Genomic DNA, 21,118 nt, shown 5'->3' with positions numbered 1-21,118 from the left:
GAGCTTTACGAATCGAATCAGTGAATCATAGCGCCATACCAAAGTCACGTGATTTCAGCAGTTTGGCGGTTTAATACGCGATCCGAATCACTGATTCTACTCAAAAGATTCATAACGCTCTGAAGCAGTGTTTTGAAATCGGCCACCACTAGATATTGTTAAAAAGTCGTGTTTGGTTTTTTTTTGGTGCACAAAAGTATTCTTGTCGCTTTATAATATTAAGGTAGAACCACTGAACTCACATGAACTGATTTAAATGTGTTTTTAGTACCTTTATGGATCTCGAGAGAGGAAATGTCATTGCTGTCTATACAGGCCTCACTGAGCCATCAGATTTCATCAGAAATATCTTAATTTGTGTTCCGAAAATCAATGAAGGTCTTACGGGTGTAGAAAGACATGAGGGTGAGTAATAAATGACATTATTTTCATTTTTGGGTGAACTAACCCTTTATAATGAACTCACTCAATACTAGAACTCATTGCTCTATTACTGTATCTGAATAGCCTACTTTTATATGGTTATAAAATAAGCTATAATATTAAACTATAATGACTTGTGAATTTTTATGGTTACAATGTGTGTGTGTGTGTGTTTTTTTATTATTATTATCTTAAAAGACTTATTTGGCAGATGGATCTATCATATCTATCAAGGATGTATGGCTATTTAGATGTAGAAAAGGTTATGACTTGTTTAGTAACAAGCACAAAATTAGACGTCTTTATTAATCAAACATTTTATTCAAGAATTCCACATAAGAATACATTCAAAAATATCATTAGCATTAGTCAAATTGTCCATGTCTACAATTATTTCAGACAACAATCAGATTGGTTCATAAAAAATGGCAAACATTCTTTTGAATACAAAATTCAGGATTGCAAAACAATTTTGTCTGAATAACACTTATAAAGCTACTGTGACACATGAAAAAAGAATATATACAAAATGTTTTCTGCTTTGAAAATCATAATTGCATTTAAATTATTACAACTTAGTGACTTGACTTCTTGATATTCTTTTACTCCCTACAAAATGATCCCTATAAAACCCTCAAAAGACATCATGATGTTTCTGCAACCTGCTCAATCCTGCATGTGGCTTACTCAAGTCACAAATTGTATGTAAATTTTAAATAAAACAAAACATATATATATACAATCAATTCCTAGTGAAGGTTGTAAATAATGTTTCTGCATGTCACAACTGTCACATGTAGAGCAGTGCACAGATTCTCAGTGGAAACCAAGAAAAGAATAAGTGTTTGTTTTGCATATGAATGAATGGCTATGGCAGCTTCACAACAACACCCGTGTTTCACTTCAGCAGGCACTTGTTTGTGGATATATTTAGACTTATTAATAAGTTTAAAATGCATATACATTTTCTCCAGATCCTGAGCTTAACTTTTTCCCCACCATTGATGGAATTTTCTGGAAAACCATGATTTTCACTTAACATTTTTATGATATAAAAGAAGAGACCGAAGTGGGCATCTGTCATTGCGATACACTTTCACCAGCATAAAGTTCATTTATTGAGGTTGTGTGTAGAAAGACCGCTGTAGATCTTCATCCAGTTTAGCCAGCTGTAAAAACAAAGGCAGAAAATGTCAGTAAAAGATGGCAGAAAGATGCAAAGCTTTGAACATTATAAAGGAAATTTCTCGTTTTTGACAGTATTTGTTATATGTTCTCAATTATGTAATGCACAACCAAAAGTTTCTTTACCTAAATAAGTAGTTCCACCTCAACAAAGAATGATTTAGATAACTTTACATCTCAAATCCCTTCATTTTTGCAAAAATAATTTCACATTTCTGCTTTTGAAAACTTCCGGAACAGAATCAGTTAATTTGAGTTACTGTAATTTAGGAGTGAAAGTTATTTATTTTAAAATTATATTAAATTTATATTAAACCCATAATTAACATTATGCCGCAAATTGTTATTTTGATACTATTATATTTATATTTAATATTTAGAATTTTCAGTTTTCATTTTATTTTTAGTTTATGTACTTGTCATTTTTATTAGTTTTTCTTTTTCTTTTTAAAATATGTATACAGTATATAGCTTAATTCTTTTTTAGTTTTAGTAGATTTGATAGACCTCAACTTATTTCATTTAGTTGCTAAAGCAACAGTTCTAATTTTTCAGTTAACATTTTCTCATCTAATATTTATATTTGATATTATTTCAGCTTTATTTCATTTACCGACATTTTGATTTTAATTGTTTTAGTTTTATTTAACAATAACAACACTGTCCAGAATGAGAAGTGTTTAAAGCTTAATTTCAATAAATGTAACAATAATAATTGTAATAATTGCAATAAATAATCTGCTAATAGAGTTTAACTTGTATTAAATCTAGAACATTCCCTAAAAATTAACTGGGAGAATTCAGAGATAAAATGTTTATATGTATGTATACATTACTATGTATTACTATATTGGTGCATGTACATGAAAATAGTTAAACATGTAAATCGAAAACATGCCTTGATTATTTTAACTAGATTTTTGCTGTATTATAATTCTTGCTTTACACAATGGTGTTAATATACATATAGTAAACAATAAAACATATTTAATATAATTTTATTATTTTAAATTATAAAAAATATAATTTGTGTTATATTTATCAGCCTATTAACAATATTTATTTTAGTCAATATTTAGGTTTTATAAACACTATTGAATTTATGTCTGCAGGAGTGAATAATACCTGTGCTGTTGAGGACACACATCTTCTTGCATTCTTCTTCTGTCTGGAAACGGTTGTCGTTGCCCTGACAGCCTCCATACCAGAACTGAGCACAGGCGTTTGCCTGTTTGTCGTAGTACCAGCGAATGACATAGTCTCTACAGGTACCCTGACTGAGACTGAACAGACACCGGGGATCCAGGGGAGCTGATTCTGACACACCACACAAGAGGAGAAAGTAAGATCAGTACACTTAGAGGACGTATTATGCTTTTTTACACTGTTTCTGAACTCCCTGAAACGTTGAACTCTTGAGTTTTCTTCTGAGAATCAACACGTCACAATATTAAAGGATTAGTTCAATTCAGAATTAAAATTTCCTGATAATTTGTCATCCAAGATGTTTATGTCTTTCTTTCTTCAGTCGGAAAAAAAAATAAGGTTTTTGAGGAAAACATTCCATGATTTTTCATATAGTGGACTTCACTGGGGTTCAATAGGTTGAAGGTCCAAATGTCAGTTTCAGTGCAGCTTCAAAGAGCTCTACATGATCCCAGACAAGGAATAAGAGTCTTATCTAGCAAAATGATCTGTCATTTTCTAAAAAAAAAAATTAAATGTATATATTTTTTAACCACAAATGCTTGTCTTGCACTGCTCTGCGATGCGCCACGCATCATAGATGGAAGTACCGCGGTAGGGCGAAAAACTCCGACATCATTGTTTTATCCTTTTTTTTGTAAAGGTCGTTTGACTTAGTCTTTGCACGTTCACTTTGTAGACACTGGATCGGTACTTTCATCTACATAACGCATGACCTTTTCAACGTGATTACGAAATGTGTGGCACATTGCAGACCAGTGCAAGACGAGCATTTGTGGTTAAAAAGTATATCATTTTTTTTTTTTTTTAGAAAATGACCGATGGTTTCTCTAGATAAGACTCTTATTCCTCGTCTGGGATCATGTAGAGCTCTTTGAAGCTGCACTAAAACTGACATTTGAACCTTCAACCTGTTGAACCCCAGTGAAGTCCACTATATGGAGAAAAATCCTGGAATATTTTCCTCAAAAATCTTAATTTCTTTTTGACTGAAGAAGATCTGAAGATTTTGGATGACATGGGGGTAGAGGTCAGCGCGTTTTTTCGTCCCGCTTCCGCAATGGTTCTATTCCGCACCAACCCGATCCCGCCTAAAATTCACTCTGTGTTCTCCCGCTATCCGCTTTTAATCATTTTCTTCATGACCCGACGGGTCCCGTTAAATTTAGATAGTTTCCAGAATCTCGCATTTAAACTTCCCCTAAAGAAAGAGAGTGATTGGGGATAACAAATATAAAATGTTGGATAGCCTATACAAGATTTGTATTTGTTATTTGTCTTATGATGCTGTCAACACCCGAAAAAATGTCAGACAAAAAATGTCACAAAGAATAATAGGCTAAATATCACAGAGAAAAATAGGCTAAATAAATACATGTCCCTCAAAACTATAGGCTAAGCCAAAAATACAAATAAACTGTTAGTTTACTTAGGCTACTGCAAAATTAAATCTTTTTTTAACAACCAAGCAAGAACAGAATGACGGCTTCAGAACGTCTCTCCTCCAAAATCCGATCACAAAGGCTGAAGGTGCACTCGTGGCCGGGATGCAAAGAACATGTCTAGCCAGGACAGGGAACTGGGTACTGTGTGAACACCACCACTGCAGAAAGTTTTGTTCACTTCAAGTTCAAGCACAGATGGGCTTATGTCAAAGCATCTTGGGAGCGGCTGGGTTATTGTCAGACTTGCATTTAAAAATTTTATCGGCTTCTATGCAGACTTCTACACGGAGGTAAGTAAATTGTCTGGAAATTTTAATTCTGAAGTGAACTAATCCTTTAAATAATTCCTGCCCTAGGCATACACACACAAAAAAGAAGAGGCCTGGTTGAGTTGCATTAGTAGTGTGTTGTCGTCATGTCCGTTTTTCCACCCTAGATCTAACACTAGCTGCGTTTACATGGACCCCAATAATCCGATTGCAATTGGACTAGTTATACAAACGGAATGAAAATGTCACATGTAACCCCATCAATCGAAATGAATTGGCCAAATCTGATTACAATTTCATTCGGATTGTAAAGAGTGGTTTATTCCCTTTGTAATCTGATTGAGAGGACATGTAAACACTTGATCGGCTTGAAAACTGAAACTGAAGAGTACTGTGCGCATGTGCAATGACGTAGAAATAGCGTAATGACGTATGACGTTCTTCCAGTTGAATAAAGTGTCATAAATGAGTTTCCTGTCATCATCTGTTAAGTGGTGCAGGATAATAACCCACCAGTCCTTGTTTCATACTCTCCTCCACAGACGATTGGTTTTGGGTTCAGGAAAAGCTGCTTTTACTGCTTGATAAATGCAAGCATCATGACTCAACTGTTCATCATGTGTCCTAATTAGGACCCGAAATAGATAAATATTAAGTCTGCTTTTTAAAACAAAGAAAAGGAGGATGGTTAGTATGCACAGGGTTCCTACACATTTTCCATTTCAAAATTCCATACTTTTCCAGACTCAAATTTCCAGACCTCCTTCCAAACATTTTTCTGCCATTGGTTAGTCTCTGTCTCCTTTTCTATGTTTTCTCTGCTTCATGTTTGTAGTAGGGTTCTTACAGTCTTTTAGTGATTTTTAAATCAGTGTTTGATTGTTGAAATAAAGTTTTGTATATAGTATTTACGTCTAGGCCCTTCTCTTCTTAAAACTACGTTGCTGTGTGACTTCTGTTGTGGATTAATCTACAAGTACTAATATATTCCCTGTTTAAAAGGGTAGTGACTTTGTTTCCCTTTCTGACCATACCACTCGCTACATAGGCGTAAATATTTAATTTGTTTAACATTCTAATAATTCGACACATTTACTTCATAGACATTCTTCTCTGATTTATCCATTCTGTTCTGTTGTCAGTATTTGTTGGAATCAAAACACTTCTATAGAGTAGCCTACAAAAGCGCAGTATCAGTTTTAGAAATGTTAGAAATATTTTAGAAATTCACAAGTTTATAAACATCTGCAAAGTAAAAAGAGGTGTAAAAGGTGATGTGTAGGGGGGTCTGGGGGCATCCTCCCCCAGGAGAAGATTTTTGTGATTTTAACATGTAAATGAAGCATTCTGGTGCACTCTGACAACAACATAAATGGGAAAACTAACATTTCCTTCAAGTAAAAAAAATAAAAATAATAATAAAATGACAGTATGGCTGAGCATTGACACAAATTTCACAATTGAATGCGATTTTGATTCAGAAGCTTGCTTGATTTTGATTTTGAAAATTTTGATTTTGAAAATTTGATTTTGAAAATTTGATTTTGATTTGATTACCTTCGATTCAATATTGATTCATTTGCGGCCTATCAGGTCAAATACTGTACATGGCAAATTTCCTCAAAGAAAAAAAAATTCAACTAATGCTGTAAATTATACAAGGAACCACAGCTGGTACATCATTATAATAATTGGTTAAAACTGATTTGCAAGCTACTTTCATATAGGCTAAATTACACATAAGGAAGTTTATATAAATTTTTAATGACAATTATTTTTCTCTTTTTTTTTATTATTTAGGCCTAAACATTTAAATGGTGGCTGTCATGAAACAGATTTATACATTTAATATCGAAGCACATGTTAAGTACAAATACAATGAATATGCAATAGCCTATAGTGCATATATTTAGAAAAATGCTCCTCTTGAAGTTCATTTTTGTAGCTGAATAATGAGTTTTTGGCCATTGAACGGCTTTTCTGAGGTAGGCTAAATGTGATATTTTTACATGATGACAGTTTTATTGATGCCTTTCTGCAGTTGAAACAATGATTGATCGATTGCATGTGATACAGAATTCAGTAAGTTGTACTTTATCTTTCAACATTCCTTCGGATGTTCAATCATGTTTATTTTGTGCTGTAACTAGTAAAGCAGAAGAGATGGTCGGTTCACGAGCACTACAGCGATCTATCACGCCACAGAGCACCAAGAAAGATCACGACTCACTCCAGTCTATGGGAAAGTAGCCCATTTTCGATTCTTGTGAGAATCCTGAGACACGCACTCGCCCTGAAAAAAACCTCTTCGGATCTACACGATTAACATAAATTATGTATTTTGATTCAAAAGAGCTAATTTCGTTGTAAAGTGTCTAGTTTGCAGGTATAATAAATTAGAAAACTGAATAGAGACAACAGTCTGGAAACACAAATATTTTTCCATACTCTGATTTCTTTTTTCCATACTTTTCCAGACCTGGAAATTACTCAAATCAAATTCCATACTTTTCCATACTTTTCCAAACCGCGTAGGAACCCTGTATGCAACAAGAGCGAGAAGCTCTGTATATCCATGCAGTGTGCACATGTCAAAAGATTAAATCCGATCAGAAGCTTGTGTCATATAAATGCGCACATCACTTTATTTAGCGTTCAAGTAAACACTGCGTTCGGATTCATTAATCTGAACAAATTCATTCCGATTGAAGGAAAAAGTGTCCATGTAAACTACTGTTCCGGTAAGGAGCGTGACATTTCCGAAACATGCTCAAAGCAGTTGACCAATCACAACACACTGGTCCAGCCAACCAATCAGAGCACATTGTGCTTTTTGGAAGGAGGGGCTTCATAGAGGCAGGAACTAAACAGAGCGTTACTGACAGACTCAGAAGAGAGGTGCTGCAACAATGTAAAATATGTGAAAAACAAGGTGTTTTTTGAAGTTTAAAGTAACCAAAAAAACAGAATCAAGACTTTATAGAAGGGCATAAGGTGTCCTAAAAGAACAGCATGTAGAATTGGATTGATATGTAGGTGAGTAAATGACTGAATTTTCAATTTAGTTGGAGAATATTGGTGTGGTGAAATGTGTTTTCTTATTACCTTTTATCACTACAGGACGAGGATTTGCGTTCACATTCACCGAGGTAGAATGTGTTGACACTGATGAAGATACTGATACTGATGATGAAGATGATGACGAAGAGGTTCCTGGCTGTACAGGTTGGACAGTCTTACTGACGACAGCAATAGTGCCTCCACCTTGAGTTTGTGTCTTTATGTCAAGATCCTCCCCTTCAAAGTCATCCTCCACCTGCACAGCAGACACAACACACTGGTTCAAATCCCTCTGCATTAGAGTATAAATGAAATTCAAATGTTAGTAATGTTTGTTGACCTGTGTTTTGAGAGGGCCGGGGTTGATGGGGAGAGGTATGCTGTGTCCTCTGCCTCTGGTGTGACCCGCCGATCTGTCCAGTGCCTCCTGAAATCTGTTCCCATAAACAGGATTCCCGTATGAGTAAGCTTCTTGGCCATTATTGTAGCCATAGCCGTTGTTTCCGTTCAAGTTGTTGGTAATGCGGTTGAAGAAAAGGGCCCCGTTCTCATCCTCACAGAACTGGCTAACTAGTTTAGACTCCAGAGCTGCATAAAGAGACCAAACACAGAGCAAAATGCAGTTTGAGCTTGAAACTGCTGAAATGATGACTGCAGGGATTCCTTTAATGTTGCATTCAGGACTCTTAATGATGACTTTGCTGATACAAAATTAAGCAACATCGTTAATAAAGAACGTATCATTAAACTTAGCATGAGTTAAGACTCGTGTAGAGATGTTTAAATAGAATCTCTGATGTAAATAGTCTGGAAAAAATAGTTAAAATGGGTAAAATTGATTCATTTTAGGGAATCAGTTCAAAATTTCCATTTCAATGAATCGATGCAGAACTTTAGAAATGTTTGCAGCACTCAAATGCCACTCAGAGACTTATGTTTTTTATTTATTAAAATTTTATGTTTATATGTAGGTATATATTACTATTTATTGTTATATTGGTGCATATGCATAAAAGTTGTTAAACATAAAAATAGAAAACATGCCTTGATTATTTCAGATTTTTCTGTATTTTAATTCTTGCATTACACATTTTCAGTATAATTACTGACAATGTCTGTTATAAAATCATATATTTAATTCAATTGTATTATGTATTATTTTGTATTATATAATTTCTAATATATTTTTCAGCCTATTGACGATACTCATCATCAATATGAATTTTTGATAACTTGTGTGTAAATAATTTTATATATATATATATATATATATATATATATTGCATTTAATTTAAATTTATTATTTATTTAAATGTTTTATTAAAAACAAATAAAAATTATATTTAATATTATATATTTTATTTAATTCAATTTTATTATTTTATATTTTAAAATGTAATTTTTCTTATATGAGTATTACGTATATATGTCATATTTATGTTCTATAACAATCATTGAATAAAAAATATATTTATTTGTTATATTACATTTAATATAATTGATTGTTTATCGTTTTATATTATATAAAATAAATTTTTTTAACTTCTATTATTCTATATTATACAATATTTTATGATTTCATATTTCATTGTCGTATTAAATTTCAGCTTATCGACACGATTAAATATTGCCATCATTTGTTTTATAACAACAAAAAATATAAAAATTATATTTTATATTACATTTTGTATTAAATACAATTTTATTATTTTATATTTTAAAATTGTATTATATTTTTCAGCAAATTGACTATTATTTCAACATTTGTTTTATATCAGTCATTGTATATAAAATATATGTATTTGTTATATTATATTTAATACAATTTGTTTATTGTAAATTATATAAAATATATTTATTAACTTTTATTTTTATTCTATATTATACCATATTATTTTATTTCATATTTCATTATCGTATTATATTTCAGTCTATTGACAAGATTCAATATTGCCATCATTTGTTATATTTTATATTATATATTTTATTTAATAAAACGTTATTATTTATTATTTTATATTTTAAAATATAGTTTTTATTACATTTTTCAGCCTATTGACTATTAAATGTCAACATTTATAATTTATAACAATCATTGTATAAAAAAACTTATTTATTTGTTATATTACATTTAATACAATTTATTGTTTATTGTTTTATATTATAAAATGTATTTTTTAGTTATATCACCCAGGCCACTATGCAGCACATAATCATTTCTCTGTGCATATAGACTATTTTTCTTCCATGCTCACCTGGCAGGGTGTTGTAGTCGTCAATGAGGAACATGTGTTCACTGTCAGGGTCAGAGGCAATGAGGTTGAGCTCCCTCAGGAACTCTGCTTGCGTTGGGTCAGAGGAGTTCACGATACCCAGCGCATACATCTCAATATTCGCCACCTGAGCCTCACGTACTGCAATATCCAGCTTAACTGGTTCCCTTTTATCCGTTTGTCCATCCGTAATGACGATGGCTACTTTTCTGACGCCGTTCCTGGCGCTGTAAAAGGCCTCTTGTGTGGCTTTGCGGATGGCGGTGCCAGTATAGGTGCCCTCTCCCATGTAAGGCATGTTCCTGATCGCCTTCTTGACATCCTGTTTTGTCATATACCTGGCCAGGTTAAACTCCAGATGGACGTCCAAACTGTAAAGAATGAGACCAATTCTCGTGGCATTACGGCCCACTGTCACACGGTCCACCAAGGCTGTGACAAAGTCCTTGATGATCTCAAAGTTTTCCGGGCCCACGCTCTCGGAGCTGTCGATCACAAACACCAGCTCCATGGGCCTTTCCTTGCACTTAATACCACATCCTAGAAATATATGAAGTCACATCATAACGCATCTTTTATTTCATAATCAAATCATTTGCTTTGTCATATTTAAAGTCTAAAACTCACCACAGATTTCCTTAATCAGCTTGATTATGTCTTCTCTCTGAAAAAGCATTAAAAATGATAGAATTTATTAATATTTAGAGTGCATATGGTTGCTTAATTTTCTTAATATTCACTCTTTAACAAGCTTGATTATGTCTTCTCTCAAAAATAATTAAAAAGTGACTAAATTTTCTAATATTTACAATGCATATGGTTGTTTTCCTAAAATTAACTCCTTAACCCCTTAACTGTCTAGCGGGATGCATATTTAGTAGTATTTATATTTTAATAATTGTCATAAATTAGGTATCATTCAAAAGCTTACACAAAATTCCTCCTGTGAAAACCGTTTCACAAAATATTAGACGTTGCCTTACCATGGAAATGGTACTCTAAATTCTTTTAGCTCCTCCCCTAGTGGGCGGTGTCAGGTTTCATATTACAAATATTATTTTAACTACTTTATATTTAAAACTTACGGAGCCCCGCACATGACACGCAAGAAAAAAAATTGCACAATTTACTAATTCGTTCCCTTGATTTACTAAAACTTGTGCACGATTTACTATTTCATTCCCTTGATTTATAAATCATGCAATTCGAGGGAACGAAATAGTAAATCGTGCAAACAATTTAGCCAGCTATTTTTTCCCTGCATGTCATGTCCGGAGCTCCGTACAAACCTTTTCTAATCTTGACAAAACACATATAGTCGGAAAGGTCTCGACTCGAGGTTGCATATTTGGTGATTGTTAGTGATATTTGCATAGAAATGTATACATTTGTTACAGGAGAGTGCATCAAAAAGATTTCAATGGAATGTGGGTGACACCCGGTGGATATTTTTGGTACAGCGCCTAAACAAAATCTCATGGGAACTTTAATTTTTGTGATATCAACTTCAAGTATGGAACACAATTTGTTTAGACATGTCTTTGATTTGATAGCAATTTTAGTGTAAACATTGTTTGATAAAATATATATTATAAAATAAAAATGTTTAGTACAGTACATTTGATTTATAGTAAATATAAACTTCCATAACGTTTTCATACTTTCATTATTTGAAGCTATTCACTAGGAATAATCTGCTGAGTGTCTTCTTTAAAATGTATACAGTATATTCCAAAGCATTACAACCTTTTAGGTTTGAAAAGGTGCATTTTCATGTCTATTCTCAAAAAGGGTTAAGGTTAATCAGCTGGATTATGTCTTCTCTTTGAAAAATCATTGAAAAATGACTGTATTTGCTAATATTTACAATGCACATAGTTGCATAGTTTTCCAAAAAACTAACTCAAGTTTGATTGTCTTCCCTCTAAAAAACATTGAAACACATTTACAAAGCATATCGTTGCAGTTTTCCTAAAATGAACACCTTAACAAGCTTGATCATGTCTTGTCTCTAAAAAAATCATTAAAAAATACTGAATTTGCTAATATTTTCAATGCATGTGGTTCCTAAATTGAACATCTACTAAAATTAATCAATTGAAAAGATGCAAATGTATTTGATCTTACCGTGAGTCCTTGTTCGCCCTTGATTCCTGGTCTTCCCTAAAGGAGCAGATTTAAACACTCATAAAACACACTAATGTACAATGTGATTTAGTATTTACACTGTCTGCTCTTTGCACAAAAGATGGTTTATAGTGTCTAAATGAACTCACAGCTAGTCCTGGAGTCCCTGGGTCACCAAAGTCACCTTTCGTTCCTTTGAAGCCCCTCTCCCCAGGCAAACCACGATCACCCTGCAGGACAGAGAGACATGCATACATTTATACCTGAGCTACACTTAAAATAGACTTTATCATTATCAAAAAATTCATTAATCTTTCTGACCCTTATTAATTTTAACCTGAACTAAACATTTTGTTTTTTTATGCTACTGTGACTTTAAGACATCTATACAAATGCCCATATAAATTATGTGTGATGTAGCATGCTTCTTTTATTCATGAGTCCAGTATAGTTTATAACGCCCCCATCTTCTAAACCAAAGTCTCACCTTGGAGCCTGGGAGTCCCTCTCCTGATGGGCCCCTCGGCCCTGTCACTCCAGGAGCCCCCTGATCACCCTGAAAGATTCAACAAGCAATTCAATTGTATTTTCTTTTTTAAACCAGGTTATCATGACTTAGACACAACACTAGTAGAGGTGGGCAATATTAAATAATTAATGATTTTGCTGCTGATATATAATTACATCACAACAATTATGTCTTTTGTTAATTTAGTTTTAAAAAGTGTCTTGATTATTTTTAAAGTACACTACTGGTAGATTTTTGAATGTTTTTGTCTCTTATGCTCATCAAGGCTGTATTTATGTGATCAAAATACAGTACAACAGTAGTATTGTGAAATATTATTATATATTTATAGGAATAAATATATACATATTTATTCCTGTGATGCAAAGCTCCAGTTTCATTGTCACATGATCCTTCAGAAATCATTCTAATATGCTGATTTGGTGCTCAGTTATCATCAATTATTATTTTTAATAACGGTTCTTATTATTTTCAATGTTAAAATGTTTTTTGACGCTTCTATCCAATGGTGAATTGAAAGTTTTCAACATTGATAATGATCAGAAATGTTTCTTGAGCAGCAAATCAGCATATTAGAATGATTTCTGAAGGATCATGTGACACTGAAGACTGGAGTAATGATGCTGAACATTCAGCTTTGATCACAGGAATATTCAAACAGAAAACAGTTATTTTAAACTGTAATAATATTTCACAATTTTTCAAATGCATGCTTGCTTGAGTATAAAAAACATCTTGATTACCAAACTTTTCACTGATAATATACATTTTGCTTCGTCTTTGTGAAAACAAAAAACTTTTTAAGCCATTTCAGAGTAAATAAAGAAGTTGGAATGTCACCAAACTGCTGAAAAATATCAATGTATAATTATTTAAGCTATATTTCAGGTAGTAGATTGTTAACCTACTTTGGGCCCCTGAATACCTTCCCCTGGGGGTCCGTGTGGCCCTGGAGGACCTGGTCTTCCCATGTTGCCCTGAAACAGCAATACAGCAGGATTAATAAGGGCAGAACAGACAGCTTGTCTTCCTCAATCACCACAGCAACACAGACAGAGTCCCAATGCATGTGTGTTCAGACCTCTTGTTCTGGACCTGTGAGGTGTGCAGTATCACACTTTCATTACTCTAGTCAGGGAGATTCATGGGATGACTATCAATCTTACCGGCTGTCCCTGCAGTCCTTCACCAGGTGGTCCTGGCAAACCAGGCAAACCCCTGAATCCGACATCTCCCTGAAGAGAAATTAAAGTTTTACCGAAACCGCCATTTACTATGCAGTACATGTTCATGTTCCCCTACTTAATATAATTGAACTGTATTTCTGTAATATTTGCCACATAATCATTAGTTTGCTTTGTTTTATTACAATAAAAGTGTGACTTTTAAATAATTTAACTACTTTTTATAAGTTAGACATAGCAAAAAAATCAACATCTACTGTAGGCAAACCAAAAAAACATAAACTAGCAGAATTTAAATATTGGCGATTTTTTGTCCTTTCTTTAATTTAAATATTTTTGAAACAAAACAGTTGAATATTGAATACTGATTTATTGAATATTGATTTAATTGATAATCAGTTTTTACAGGGCTTTTTTTTGTGATAGTCAGAAATTACCCTCATATGTCATCATAAATGCATGCTGTGCCAAGTTTAAAAGGTAACTTCACCTTTGGTCCAGGAAGACCAATGCCCTCAGGGCCGGGCTCACCTTGTGGACCTGGTAAACCGGGCATACCCTGTATAAGGTAAACACACCTGCTCACTAACCTAGCAACAAACCGTAGTAAAGGAACTTTGATAAAAAAAAGACTTAGAAATGTATCTTTTGGGTGATGTATGAGCATGCAGTGATGCTTTAAATATGGATGTAAAAACTGCTTACCACTGGACCAGGAAATCCTTCACCTTTAGGCCCAAACGGTCCGGGTGGACCTGGGTTACCTCGATCACCCTAAATGTGATGATGTGATAAGGGAGAATATATATATATATATATATATATATATATATATATCTATATATATATATATATATATATATATATATATATATATACGGAATATATAAGAATAAAAATATATCTATATTCACGAAGGCTGCATTTATTTGATTGAAAATGCAGTAAAAACAGCAATGTTGTGAAACAACATTACAATTTAAACTGATAATAACAGAGCAGCAAATCAGCATATTAGGATGATTTCTGCTTTCTATTTCTATTTCTTTGATCACATAAATAAATTACATTTTAAAATATATTACAAAAACAGTTATTTTTTTTATAATTTTTTTTTTTTTTACAGTATCACTGATTACTGTATTTTTGATTAAATAAATGCAGCCTTGGTGAGCAGGAGAGATTTCTTTCAAAAACATTAAAGAATCTCAATTATTCCAAACTTTTCACCAGTAATTAAAAAATCTCAATTATTCCAAATTTTTACTGGTAATTTAAAAAATCTCAATTATTCCAAACTTTTCACCAGTAATTAAAAAATCTCAATTATTCCAAATTTTTACTGGTCATTTAAAAAATCTCAATTATTCCAAATGTTTACCGGTAATTAAAAAAATCTCAATTATTCCAAACTTTTCACCAGTAATTAAAAAAATCTCAATTATTCCAAACTTTTCACCAGTAATTAAAAAATCTCAATTATTCCAAACTTTTCACCAGTAATTAAAAAATCTCAATTATTCCGAACTTTTCACCAGTAATTAAAAAATCTCAATTATTCCAAACTTTTCACCAGTAATTAAAAAATCTCAATTATTCCAAACTTTTCACCAGTAATTAAAAAATCTCAATTATTCCAAACTTTTCACCAGTAATTAAAAAATCTCAATTATTCCAAACTTTTCACCAGTAATTAAAAAATCTCAATTATTCCAAACTTTTCACCAGTAATTAAAAAATCTCAATTATTCCAAACTTTTCACCAGTAATTAAAAAAATCTCAATTATTCCAAATTTTCACCAGTAATTAAAAAAATCTCAATTATTCCAAACTTTTCACCAGTTATTAAAAAATCTTAGTTATTCCAAACTTTTCACCAGTAATTAAAAAAATCTCAATTATTCCAAACTTTTTACCGGTAATTTAAAAAATCTTAGTTATTCCAAACTTTTCACCAGTAAATAAAAAATCTTAGTTATTCCAAACTTTTCACCAGTAATTAAAAAATCTTAGTTATTCCAAACTTTTCACCAGTAATTAAAAAATCTCAATTATTCCAAACTTTTTACCGGTAATTTAAAAAATCTCAATTATTCAGAACTTTTCACCAGTAATTAAAAAATTTCAATTATTCCAAACTTTTCACCAGTAATTAAAAAATCTCAATTATTCTGAACTTTTCACCAGTAATTAAAAAATCTCAATTATTCCAAATTTTTCACCAGTAATTAAAAAATCTCAATTATTCCAAATTTTTACTGGTAATTTGAAAAATCTCAATTATTCCAAACTTTTCACCAGTAATTAAAAAATCTCAATTATTCAAAATTTTTACTGGTAATTTAAAAAATCTCAATTATTCAAAATTTTTACTGGTAATTTAAAAAATCTCAATTATTCCAAACTTTTCACCAGTAATTTAAAAAATCTCAATTATTCCAAATGTTTACCGGTAATTAAAAAAATCTCAATTATTCCAAACTTTTCACCAGTAATTAAAAAAATCTCAATTATTCCAAACTTTTCACCAGTAATTAAAAAATCTCAATTATTCCAAACTTTTCACCAGTAATTAAAAAAATCTCAATTATTCCAAATTTTCACCAGTAATTAAAAAAATCTCAATTATTCCAAACTTTTCACCAGTTATTAAAAAAATCTTAGTTATTCCAAACTTTTCACCAGTAATTAAAAAATCTTAGTAATTCAAAACTTTTCACCAGTAATTAAAAAATCTCAATTATTCTAAACTTTTTACCGGTAATTTAAAAAATCTCAATTATTCAGAACTTTTCACCAGTAATTAAAAAATCTCTATTATTCTGAACTTTTCACCAGTAATTAAAAAATCTCAATTATTCCAAATTTTTCACCAGTAATTAAAAAATCTCAATTATTCCAAATTTTTACTGGTAATTTAAAAAATCTCAATTATTCCAAACTTTTCACCAGTAATTAAAAAATCTCAATAATTCAAAATTTTTACTGGTAATTTAAAAAATCTCAATTATTCCAAACTTTTCACCAGTAATTTAAAAAATCTCAATTATTCCAAATGTTTACCGGTAATTAAAAAAATCTCAATTATTCCAAATTTTTACTGGTAATTTAAAAAATCTCAATTATTCCAAACTTTTCACCAGTAATTAAAAAAATCTCAATTATTCCAAACTTTTCACCAGTAATTAAAAAAATCTCAATTATTCCAAACTTTTCACCAGTAATTAAAAAAATCTCAATTATACCAAATTTTCACCAGTAATTAAAAAAATCTCAATTATTCCAAACTTTTCACCAGTAATTAAAAAAATCTCAATTATTCCAAACTTTTCACCAGTTATTAAAAAATCTTAGTTATTCCAAACTTTTCACCAGTAATTAAAAAAATCTCAATTATTCCAAATTTTTACTGGTAATTTAAAAAATCTCAATTATTCCAAATTTTTACTGGTAATTAAAAAAATCTCAATTATTCCGAACTTTTCACCAGTAATTAAAAAATCTCAATTATTCCGAACATTTCACCAGTAATTAAAAAATCTCAGTTATTCCAAATTTTTACTGGTAATTTAAAAAATCTCAATTATTCTGAACTTTTCACCAGTAATTAAAAAATCTCAATTATTCCAAATTTTTACTGGTAATTAAAAAAATCTCAATTATTCCAAATTTTTACTGGTAATTAAAAAAATCTCAATTATTCCAAATTTTTACTGGTAATTGAAAAAATCTCAATTATTCCAAACTTTTCACCAGTAATTAAAAAAATCTCAATTATTCCAAATTTTTACTGGTAATTTAAAAAATCTCAATTATACCGAACTTTTCACCAGTAATTTAAAAAATCTCAATTATTCAAAGTTTTTAACTGGTAATTAAAAAATCTCAATTATTTCCAATTTTTTAACTGGTAATTAAAAAAACGTAATTATTCCAAACTTTTTACCAGTAATTTTAAAAAATCTAAATTATTCAAAATATTTTAACTGGTAATTAACAACTCTTAATTATTCTGAACTTTTTACCGGTAATTAATAAAATCTCAATTATTCCAAACTTTTCACTGGTAATTAAAAAATCTCAACTATTACAAACTTTTCACTGGTAATTAAAAAATCTCTTTTGCTCATTTTCTTCAGTGTTCTACAGATTAAAAAGTCGCACCTTTGGACCAGGCAATCCGTAACCAGTCTCTCCAATCGGTCCGGGAGGACCCGTGGGGCCCACATCACCCTGAAGACAAAAGGAGATGAGGTCATAACATTTCTTAACTCTGTTTTATAGCTAAGTTGGCTATGATGAATGTGAAACAGAAACGTTCTGATTCATTGTGTTGGCAGTGGGCCTTCCAGCCTGTAGGGTGTGGCACAGTTGTAGTAGCTTGGCTTTCTTACCTTTGGTCCTGCAAGAGCTCGTCCAGGTAATCCCGGCATTCCCAGCCTTCCTGGTACACCTGGCTCTCCCTGAAAAGAAACAGTATAATGTTCCTATGACGTAACTGCAGTGCTTCTACTATGTGAAAAACCACAAGCATTTTATTGCACTGTTACGTCAAACAATGAATAGTTTTGTACGCTTGGAGCCAAAAAATCATGCAGTTTTTCTCACATTTCATTAAAATATTATTATATTTAGTTCCTTTAGTTATTCTCTGTAGAGCACAACAGTAAGGTTCCGGAAACTGCATTCTTTTTCTCCCTATACATTCTTTTGAATTTAAGAAAAAACTTTTACAATAAACGTATACTACCGTTCAAAAGTCTGGGTCTGTACGATTTTTAAATATCTCACCAAGGCTGCATTTATTCGATTAAAAATACAGTAAAACAGTAATACTGTGAAATATTATTACAATTTAAAATAATTGTTTTTTTCCCCCAGGATTGAATACAAAGTACAGCATTCATTTGAAATATAAATAACTTACATTATAAAAGTCTTCACTCTCACTTTTGTTGAATTTTATGCATCACTGCTGAATATAAATATTAATTTCTTTGACCCCAAACTTTTGAACAGTACTGCGGTAGTGCATATATTGTAAAATATACTGTATTTTATAATTATGCTCAATGACTGCAAGTCAGTAGTTATATTGGAAAAATAATTTGCGCGGCTTCATGAGCATTTTTGTCTCTATCCTTGATTTTCATATACTTTTCATTCATGTTGTAACTCATCTTGGACTTGGTTGCTTTAGTTCATTGCTTAGTTATTTGTCATGTTATTAAATCATTTTTTGTAATGCCTATGGAGGAATTGAGAATCTACTTCCAGAACCAAAGTTGTGCTTTATTTTGTTTTTAGATATTCTCACCTTTGATCCTGACGGGCCACTTATACCAGGAGAACCTGGCAACCCTCGAACGCCACGTTGGCCCTGATCTCCCTATTAAGATTACAACATAGAATATCAATCAACACATACTGATGTAATGACACATGATATCGCCTTTTTTGACATCAACCAATCACAAGACACTCATACAGAAAGAAACTTTGACACTATTCAATATTAAAAAGCTTAATGAATGAAGTACCTTCTCTCCTTGAGTGCCAATTCCTGGAGCCCCTTCAGGTCCCCTCAAACCTGATGCCCCAGGCTCACCCTGATTGAAGAGAAACACAATAGAAGGAATATAAAGTCTTACCCATGAGGTTTTGCAATGCATTCAATATCCAGTTTACTTATTTACTGAGAGACAAATCAGATATCTAAGAGAAAATTTTAAAAAGCAGAACCCTCCAAAATAGATGACTTCACACCAGTCCAGACATCAGAAAGTTGAGTTACCTTTTGTCCTGGAGCACCATCCTCCCCGGGAAGTCCAGGCACCCCAGCCAGTCCAGATGCACCAGGCTCACCCTGAAGAAATAATATCAGTACTTAGAATCACCTAGGGATGTGCTCGAAGCTGAATACTATGTTCGGAAAGGAAATGACGCATTCTATGGAGCGATGGAAAAAATTTATTTCAATGCTTTTGAGTGCTCTCGCAATTATATAGTTGTGTAATTATATTGTATATAATTTGCAGACATCAGGGAGCTGCTATCAATAAGCGTGCTTTTGTAATCACTTTTGAATGCAAGTTTGCTTTTTACTTTTGCTTTCTAATTCATGATCATGTGTACTCTGTGTATAGGGAGCACAGGTTCTGATCGCACCTTTTACAGGATAAGCTATTTGTCAATGACCAAATCCTCCGATATCGTCTTGTCTGTCATCTCTTCACGTGATAAGTGAAATCTGATCAACTGTGATGTAAATGTCCCGCAGCAAGCCTAACTATGTCCCTTTAGGGGCTCCGTAGAATGTGTTAATCATTATCCATGCATTTCCAAATTCAGAATTAGGCTTCAGGCACATCCCTAGTATCACCTAAATTATTCATCATGGTCTAAAATTTGCTTCCATCCTGAATGGACCTTTTTGTTGAGATTATTAAGAATACAAACCTTTGCTCCAGGTTCACCCTGCCCTCTCTCTCCTGGCGCCCCCATCTCGCCTGGTAAACCTTGATCTCCCTAGGAAAAAATGGAAAATAGTCAAAAGATTAAGCCAAGAACAAATGTAACACTTCCTTTTACAGTTTTCCATGAATTACATTATTCTTATCAGTCTTTAGCAGTACCAACCTTGGGACCAGAGAAGCCCTCTCCTGGTGGTCCTCTACCTCCTGGAGGCCCCCTCGGACCCTCAACACCCTGATATTGAGAAAGAATACATTAGAAATCCCAAGATCACTCACTAATAATAATTGTGCTAGAAATAATCAGTAGCTCCTCACTGCAGAACACGAGATCCAGATCCAGGGGGTGGAGATGGGTAGGTTTAGGAATCAGGGGGTGGAGACGGGTAGGTTTAGGAATCGGGGTAGAGACGGGTAGGTTTAGGAATCAGGGGGTGGAGATGGGTAGGTTTAGGAATCGGGGTAGAGACGGGTAGGTTTAGGAATCAGGGGGTGGAGATGGGTAGGTTTATGAATATGTAAAGTGGGAGAGTTGGATCCAGATCCAGAGGGGGGAGATGAGTAAGTTTAGGAATCAGGGGGTGGAGATGGGTAGGTTTAGGAATCGGGGTAGAGACGGGTAGGTTTAGGAATCAGGGGGTGGAGATGGGTAGGTTTATGAATATGTAAAGTGGGAGGAGTTGGATCCAGATCCAGGGGGCGAAGACGGGTAGGTTTAGGAATCAGGGGGTGGAGATGGGTAGGTTTAGGAATCAGGGGGTGGAGACGGGTAGGTTTAGGAATCGGGGTAGAGACGGGTAGGTTTAGGAATCAGGGGGTGGAGATGGGTAGGTTTAGGAATCGGGGTAGAGACGGGTAGGTTTAGGAATCAGGGGGTGGAGATGGGTAGGTTTATGAATATGTAAAGTGGGAGAGTTGGATCCAGATCCAGAGGGGGGAGATG

General features: G+C 32.8%; 1 protein-coding gene across 1 annotated transcript in view; it reads right to left on the bottom strand.

Moving 5' to 3' along the window:
• Positions 1-779: 779 nt before the first annotated feature.
• col28a2a (collagen, type XXVIII, alpha 2a) overlaps positions 780-21,118 on the bottom strand; it is a 51,494-nt gene continuing 31,155 nt past the window's right edge. The window contains exons 17-36 of the mRNA XM_067410259.1: positions 20,342-20,410; positions 20,162-20,230; positions 19,497-19,568; positions 19,243-19,311; positions 19,020-19,091; positions 18,097-18,165; positions 17,867-17,935; positions 14,407-14,475; positions 14,192-14,260; positions 13,684-13,752; positions 13,426-13,494; positions 12,476-12,544; positions 12,138-12,218; positions 11,989-12,024; positions 10,489-10,525; positions 9,844-10,401; positions 7,929-8,176; positions 7,634-7,844; positions 2,734-2,925; positions 780-1,592 (exon numbers count right to left, since the gene is read on the bottom strand). Coding sequence (XP_067266360.1) covers positions 1,585-1,592; positions 2,734-2,925; positions 7,634-7,844; positions 7,929-8,176; positions 9,844-10,401; positions 10,489-10,525; positions 11,989-12,024; positions 12,138-12,218; positions 12,476-12,544; positions 13,426-13,494; positions 13,684-13,752; positions 14,192-14,260; positions 14,407-14,475; positions 17,867-17,935; positions 18,097-18,165; positions 19,020-19,091; positions 19,243-19,311; positions 19,497-19,568; positions 20,162-20,230; positions 20,342-20,410 — 2,205 coding nt within the window. The 3' untranslated portion in view covers positions 780-1,584. The remainder of the gene's footprint in view (positions 1,593-2,733; positions 2,926-7,633; positions 7,845-7,928; positions 8,177-9,843; positions 10,402-10,488; positions 10,526-11,988; positions 12,025-12,137; positions 12,219-12,475; positions 12,545-13,425; positions 13,495-13,683; positions 13,753-14,191; positions 14,261-14,406; positions 14,476-17,866; positions 17,936-18,096; positions 18,166-19,019; positions 19,092-19,242; positions 19,312-19,496; positions 19,569-20,161; positions 20,231-20,341; positions 20,411-21,118) is intronic.

Source organism: Chanodichthys erythropterus, chromosome 14, assembly GCF_024489055.1.
Source record: "Chanodichthys erythropterus isolate Z2021 chromosome 14, ASM2448905v1, whole genome shotgun sequence".
Taxonomy (NCBI): domain Eukaryota; kingdom Metazoa; phylum Chordata; class Actinopteri; order Cypriniformes; family Xenocyprididae; genus Chanodichthys; species Chanodichthys erythropterus.
The sequence above is the reverse complement of the archived record's forward strand: the minus strand, read 5'-3'. Positions and strand labels throughout refer to the sequence as shown.